Raw genomic sequence first — 7,500 nt, 5'->3', positions numbered from 1 at the left:
AGGGGAAAGGGTGCGTTTTAAGCTGAACGTTTGCATAAGTGGTTGGAGTACCAAAAATGCCGCTTTGTCTCAACAGGTTTTGTCCGAGATTGTAGGTGTTGAACACCCGACATATACATCTTAAGCACATACAAAGAAAACTGGCCTTCGATGTAAAGAAATGGTTTGAAAACGATGAAAGAGGACATGTGTACATGTGTTTCCTGTGAAAACTGTAAGGAAATGACGATTCCTGTGTTGACTGATAAGTTAACTCTCTGAAAGGGAATCTTGAGTTAAACACTATAATTAGTATTCCTGGAACAAAACCCAAGCTTTCGTTCAATATTGTGGTCTCTTTTTAAACTCTAAATGTTTAGTGATCATTTTTGGTCTTGATTTAGGTAACGAAATGACAATTTTATGAATATCATGTGCAGGAAGATTTTTTTTGTGTGCGAAAGTCTTATTTTGGAATCCTTATTAGTATAATGTCGATGAAAAAAACTATGCCTCTCTGAAAAGAATCTTCCTGAAGCAACTGGGAACCAAATTTATTCTAAAAAAAGGCCCTCCTTGTAATTGTTTGATACTGAATAAGAAATTTACCTAGTTGTTACAATGGCATGAAAACGATTCCAAAGGTGCTCTTATAAATAACGCGACTGGGCCATGCTGTTGAGTGGTCTTATGGTCCTCTACGAGCATTATGTAAGTGGTATTGGTGGTATTGGTGCTATTTAGGGTAGCTGTCTTGAAGCGACTCAGTTAAGCATTCTGGATGGGGTCTGGCCGTGATGCGTTATCAATGGTGATCTGAGTCATAAGGTAGTCTGGTACTGTAGTAAATTCTGCAAGAGAAAGTTCCTGACCATTTGCTGCCTTTCCCAACAGCTTTACTGCATCCTAAACCAGGGTTGAGTCCTCATACAATTGAAGATCATCTTTGGTCAGGAGTTTGTAAGCTTCTGTGGCTAATGAGTTTAATAAGGAGGCAGTGTGGCCCAGTGTCAAGACCCGCTCTGACCGCTCGTTAAATTTGATCCTGGTAGTCCCTGATTCAACTTCCCAGCCGTACCTGTAAATAGCCAACTGGTTTGCCTCCAACCAGTTGGGATTATTAACAGTTGTTGTTCTGTTCTGTCGTTTTGTTGTGTGTCATTGGCCCTGAAAAGCCCCTATGGGGAGCGGTCAATTAAGTATGTATTGTATTGTATTGTAATCTGCTAGAAAAGTCAGTTGCTGTCCGCCGATGAATAGTCTTGCTGTAATTAGGCAGTTGAGGAAGCAACCTCAATAGTTTGCCATACACATTTTCTGTCAACTTGCTTTCATCTGGCTCAGCGTCCTCTTCCGTCGGATTTTTATACTCTCTGACCCACTTAAGAAAACTCTACAATGAACAGAAGTAACGCCTTATGGTGCTTCCTTTAAGTTTCTTTTCTCTCAGTCGTTGACTGGCCCACTTGTCTCAGATGTCAAAGGACTTGTTTCGTACGAGGCAATCTAGTCCTGTTCCCTGCGGATCCAGCTCCTGGAGTAAAATATGGATATGCCTTGTGTTACTGAGTGCTTGTGGTATGTCACCACCAGCGATATTACGCAAAAGCAGTCCCCATAGAAATATCCACATTCAAAAACAGGCGGCTCTCTGTAGCCAGTTGGTCTTTATCTTTCACTTTGTGTTTATTTTTCAAATGTTCACTTTTTTTCTGAACTACACTTCCACAAAGATGGTACTGGTAAAGATACTTTGGATGGTTCCTTTCCTTTTCGTCTACATCAGCCCTCTTTATCAACAGCTTGATTTGGTTGTTGGGGATTGCCTCTTTGTGCCTCTCAAGGTGACGATCCAGGTGAGGTCCAAAAACATGCACTTTTCAATGGGACACCTTCTTCGCTTGTTTTTGCCCCCTTCCTTGTATGGTTCAGTTATGACCATATCTTCATCTTGTTGACTGTTGGATCCATTTGGTGTAGCGCTGATAACATTAGATCCACTAACAGCATCTTTCTTTACGGGTGCTCTGGATGCTTTCGTCACAATGATTATCTCAAGTTCACTCTCCATAAAACTTTGTACAGAATATATAACAATTATTCCATGAGCCCGAGTTGGATATGACGTGATAAAATAACCAACGAGGGCATAGCGCGAGTTGGTTATAATCACTTCGTATCCAACAAGGGCGTGTTGGGAATTAGATAGTTGCCTGACAACACAATGGTTCTCCCGATAAATGCGCGCTAAAATCACTCACTCACGATAGCATTTTAAGCAGATATATTTGTCTCTCACGATGTCCCGATCTCGATTACAACACACTTCGATTTCTAGAACAAAGATACTGCAAATTGTACAATGTGTTCTCTGATTGGTTAAAGTTACTAACGATGACAGGTTCGATGCCTATCCCTTTCTGGTCAATCAAACAATCAAATTCTATACGCATTAAAATGTTTTGATTACGTAAACACACGATTTCTGGATATCTGGAGGCCAGCACGCTTTGTTGTTCAACCACTTTGGTCCGTTGCACCAAGAGGGATGGTTTAGCACTTCTCCACCACGGCTTCCAAGGTCAGCAGGGTTCTCCGAGGTCCCTACGTGCCGCCAGATCACTTCTGAATGTGCTTGTATTTTCTCAACTCTGTTGCTCACAAACTGCTTATATGTGCCTGGGGATCTAATCCAGTGCAGGGCAACGGTGCTGTCGAGCCAGCAGTACTTTTCCATTAGGGGAAATCCATCTAGGGCTGAGGCCACGTTTGCCAAGAGATTCACCGCCATATGTCCAGACACCAATTCTAGCCGAGGGATCATCAGTCCCCTTTTGAAAAGGGCTCTAGTAAACCTCAGCATCTCCACTGTTTGACTGTTTGGGTCCTTCAACCAATGAAATCTTAGAGCATCACAGTCTTGCTCTTTGATTCGGACTTGGAGGAAAGCTTGCTTGATGTCTCCTGTCACTGCAACTGGATGAAATCGAGAACGAACTAGGACACTCCAGAGCTTGTTTTGAAGAGGTGGGCCAGGGTTTAAACACTCGTTTAGCAAGGGTGCACCAGAGTAGGCCCGTGCTGACGCGTCATACACTACACGAAGCTTGGTGGTTTCTGCTGTGTCACGTACCACTGCCTTGTGGGGGATGTAAAATTCGTGCTGCCCAGTTGCCACTAACTCTCTCGACTATTCCGGTCTTGATTTGGTCTTGGATCACTTGATCGTAACGCTCTATCGTTCCTTTGCTGCGTAGCTTCTTTACGAGGCCGGTTAACCTGCGAAGACTGCCTGCCTCATTGCTTGGTAGAGGTGGGTGGTTCCCTTTCCATGGAAGGCTAGTTTCGTACCAACCCTCTTCGTCTCGTCTAAGTTGCTCCTTGAACTCGGAATACACCTCCTCTTGATCACCAGTTGCACAATCCGCGAGTCCAAGTACGTCCAGTCTGCACAAGTTGTCGTAATCCACTGTTGATGTTTGAGTCAGGAATATTGGAGACAGATCCACTTCCTTGCCTGGTGAAATAATGGTCCATCCAAACTTGGTTTTTTCGGCAATAGGCTCGTTCGCGGCTCCAATAAGAGGTGCTGTTTCAGTCTTTATCTTGGTGTAGTCACACACCCCCAAGATAAGGTGCACTGGAAGGAATTCCTTCCTGTCCATATCGTCCGTCTTCACTCCTTTTAAGTGCTCGTACCTTTCCAGGACCTGTTGGTAGTGAGGGTTTTCCAGGGATAAAAGCTGTTTTTTGTTTACCAAGGTCACGTCCGTTTCGAGGAGGAAATCGCCCTTCAGTGATCTTATCTGGACCTTGAAGATCTCTACAGGCTTAGTAACCACTCCCATCATCATTTCGATCTGTTGTACTTCTCTTTGATGAGGACGAATCTTTAGGCGATCAAGTAACGCTGCTGGGGCGTACGAACTTCCGGCACCGGTGTCTAGCAACGCACGACACTTAACTCCCAGCACTTCCACTACGACGACCGGATAAATCACAGTTTGTCTTTCCATTGTAGCCGCTGTCATTAGCTGGTTACTAACGCTGTTGCAGATGGATGTGTGATGTCTTCTCTGACAAATCTGGCACAAGGAACGGCTCTTGCAATCCTCAGCTCTGTGTTTGCTTCCGGTACAATTGAAACAGAGGCGTTTGTTGCTAAGGACTTTCTTGCGATCATCGACGGTGACAACCGTTTTGCAGTCAACCGATTTGTGTTCTTGCTTTCCGCAATAAACGCATCCCTGATTTCTGCCATCTCTGTCCTGTTGGATTTGAAAATTCTTGTCACGCCAGGGCTTGTCACTTTGTTTAAGTTGGATCGGGTTTCTTTCTGTCCATTTCCGGAGTTCATCCACTAACTTCGGGAAATTCCATTCTCGCCAAGAATCATCTGTTCGCACAAGATCCCCTCTTATCCCTGACAGCTTGTCGATAGTCATTCGTACGTATCCATTCACCTCTTGCAGTTTCCCCATTGTTTCCAAGGATTGCACGTTGAAAAGAAGCTTCTCATAGAAATCGTGGATTCTAGCTGGCTGTGTTCCACCAATTGTAGGCAAAGACATGATGTTTTCCACGTACGCGTTCACGACTTCGCTTGTTTGGCCATACTTTCTTGTCAAGATGTTCTTCGCACGCTCGTATCCCTCTGATGAAAAGGGCAAGCCGTCGATTTCCGTTCGTATCTTGGGGTCTACGAGTTCCTTTAAGTAGGAGTACTTCGTCACGCCAGCTATTTCTGCCTTGTCGATCTTGGTTTCAAACTGACTCCAGAACTGGGGCCAATCTGTTAAATCGCCTCTAAACTTTGTAATAACAAGCTTAGGAAGCTTGGCAGTCTTCGCGGCTTGAGTCGAGGCCGGTTCTGTGGTCTTCGCTTGTTTTGTCTCCTCGATTTTCTTCTCATATGTCAACCTCATCTCCAGTTGTGTACGTTCAAACGCAAGCTGTTTTTGTCGATCTCGCTCTGCCAGCTCCTCTTCGCTTTCCTTCGCTTGCATCCTTGTCTTATAATTCATTTGAACGAGTCTATCCGATAAATGCGTGATCTCCTCGTCAGCAGTTTCTTGTTGTGCTTCAACTGCGGCGCTCCATTCTGTTAGCTCGTCAACCTGAACGCCACTCTCCAGTTTCGCTTGTTCGATTTTCATTTTAACACTTTCAACCTTCTTCACGATCGCTCGCAGAGCGTCCCGATGCCGTTCTATCCCTTCCCTGTTCGCTTTCTCGACGATTGCTTTGGTCTTCCCTTGAGCAAACTTAAGTAGCTTTAGTTGCACGTCCAACTCCGAGGTCAACGCCTCCATTGTTGTGTTGTTTGAGCTTCTTGGCTGATTCCCTCGTTTTGTTTCGTTGTTTCCCGCTCACAGTCCTGTCGGAGGTGCCACTTTGTGTTGGGAATTAGATAATTGCCTGACAACACAATGGTTTTCCCGATAAACTCGCGCTAAAATCACTCACTCACAATAGAATTTTAAACAGATATATTTGTCTCTCACGATGTCCCGATCTCGATTACAACACACTTCGATTTCTAAGACAAAGATACTGCAAATTGTACAATGTGTTCTCTGATTGGTTAAAGTTACTAATGATGACAGGTTCGATGCCTATCCCTTTCTGGTCAACCAAACAATCAAATTCTATACGCATTAAAATGTTTTGATTACGTAAACACACGATTTCCGACAGGCGAATGGAATAATTATTTTAGTAAATTCTCAAACCGGGTTTTGCCGCCGATTTTTATTTCCACAATTTTACAAAGCGTCCGGAAGGAGCATCTTGGTGCACTATTTTCCATATGACGTAAAACTTCGACTATTGGCTCATAGTCGGAGTTTTTTAGCCAATAAAAAAGCTGGAAATGCAATAGTCGGAGCTGTAAATTTACTAAATATGTATATATGGAATTTTCAATCCTGAAATAACATGTCTAGTTGATCTGAGGTTCACTACTCTTCCGTAAACTGAAGTCTGCACCACTGACCAGTTAAAGACGATACTAATACTGCACCATAGCAGGTGAAGATTGCAATTTGATGACATGTTAGCTTTTCGAAACATTATCAATAAGAAACGCAAGACACGCAATTGTTAATTTTGAATTGAAGTTTTATTCTTCGTTATTCTTGTTTTTGTTTTACTTATATTCAGGGATTTGTTTGGATTCCGCCGCCATTTGGACAAATGAACCCGAAATGATCGCTGTCACATGACAACATTTCCAAGATTCAGCTCTCCTTAGCAGATGGTAATTTCGAGCCATTTTCTTTTTCTGCATATCTTTCATCTTCCTTTCTCTTTTAATTCTATTTCCAGAAACGTGATGTATATCTTTCTAATGTCTGATTCATCACTTCAACAGCGTTGGACTTTTGAGAAACAATTATTTTAAAATCAGCTCCAATGCTCCATTTCATTTATTGAATGACATTGCCTTTAAAGGCCTTTTTCTTCAACACTGTGTAGTTTTCTCATTATTTTGCGTTGCAGTAGTGACTTCTGAACCGTTTGTTGCAGGGGCTTATTTTTGGCCTAATTTTGCTGTTGTCAGACCGAAGCAGTTTGCGGCTGGATATTTTTAGTCTAAAGCGAAACTAAGCAAAAGAAATTCATTTTGAAATAGTATTTGGTAGCCTCTACTTGGGAGATAAAAATCGGCTGGCTTTATTTTTAGCCAGAAATCATAGGTCGTTTCTTAGGCGCAGGGCCTCTTAAGCTTGCTGTTAAGGACGTTCGCGCTAATTGTTTGTGCGCAACGTAACTGCGCAGGTAACGCGACTGTAATATGTCACGCATTACTTCGAGCATTAGTGAAGTTGAGGTTTGAAGACCTTTGCAGAAACCGCGGACGATAAGTCCTGCACAGCGTTGGATAAGAGAAGATCGTGATCAGTCAAAATTGATTAAAAATATTTAGGAAAGTCAAGTAGACTACTGCACAACTGATGTTCGCGTTGTTTTTATCAGTCGTGCACTAGTCTACTTGACTTTCATAAATATTGTTCAAGCATTCGTTAAAGTAACATGGCGACAAAAACGCCGGGGAAAAAATTGCCGGCCGGCAAAAGAATGGCACATTTATTTCCGAATCATCATGAAACGTTAAAGAGAAGTGAGCGGGAGGATGGATGGAAAAGCTCTTTAAAAGATGTACGTAGCTGCTTATCGAGTAGTGGCTGAAAGTTTGGAAAACTCGAGGACGAACCGTTGCGTAAATCTAACGGGGCTGTTTCTTTTTTTAATGTTTTTATTACCCTACGAACTTAAGTTCAAAATGAATGTATGTTTTTGAAGTTCTTATCCTTTACTTTCGTGAAAATAGAGCAGTATTTTCGTCCTCGTTGGCTTGAATAGTGCGGACCTTCGTGGAAAAAACCAGCGATTAAATTTCACAAAAACCACACTCCAGAAGACGAGCATGACGGCAATGAGGAAATATTATACAAAACACTAACCAAATGAAGATGACGACTGCTTAAAACTTCGTTGCTATGCTCGAGAAAGCTTTGT

The 7,500-nt window shown here is 42.8% G+C and overlaps 1 protein-coding gene across 1 annotated transcript; it reads right to left on the bottom strand.

Moving 5' to 3' along the window:
* Positions 1-1,774: 1,774 nt before the first annotated feature.
* On the bottom strand, positions 1,775-5,291 carry LOC137971681 (uncharacterized). The gene is made up of 3 exons (XM_068818464.1): positions 3,113-5,291; positions 2,460-2,955; positions 1,775-2,054 (listed from the first exon to the last, which is right to left on the bottom strand). The coding sequence occupies exons 1-3, from the start codon at positions 5,289-5,291 to the stop codon at positions 1,775-1,777; spliced, it is 2,955 nt and encodes a 984-aa protein (XP_068674565.1).
* Between the last annotated feature and the right edge of the window lie 2,209 nt (positions 5,292-7,500).

Source organism: Montipora foliosa, chromosome 9 (genome assembly GCF_036669935.1).
Source record: "Montipora foliosa isolate CH-2021 chromosome 9, ASM3666993v2, whole genome shotgun sequence".
Lineage (NCBI taxonomy): Eukaryota > Metazoa > Cnidaria > Anthozoa > Scleractinia > Acroporidae > Montipora > Montipora foliosa.
The sequence above is the reverse complement of the archived record's forward strand: the minus strand, read 5'-3'. Positions and strand labels throughout refer to the sequence as shown.

What these genes read in the sequence shown, in the direction of transcription:
- LOC137971681 (XM_068818464.1), bottom strand. Translation starts at nt 5,291, where the DNA reads ATGGAGGCGTTGACCTCGGAGTTGGACGTGCAACTAAAGCTACTTAAG. An exon ending in ACATCCCCCACAAGGCAGTG is followed by an intron (nt 2,956 to 3,112) that starts GTACGTGACACA and finishes GATTTCATCCAG; the next exon opens with TTGCAGTGACAGGAGACATC. An exon ending in CCTCCAGATATCCAGAAATC is followed by an intron (nt 2,055 to 2,459) that starts GTGTGTTTACGT and finishes TTCTGTACAAAG; the next exon opens with TTTTATGGAGAGTGAACTTG.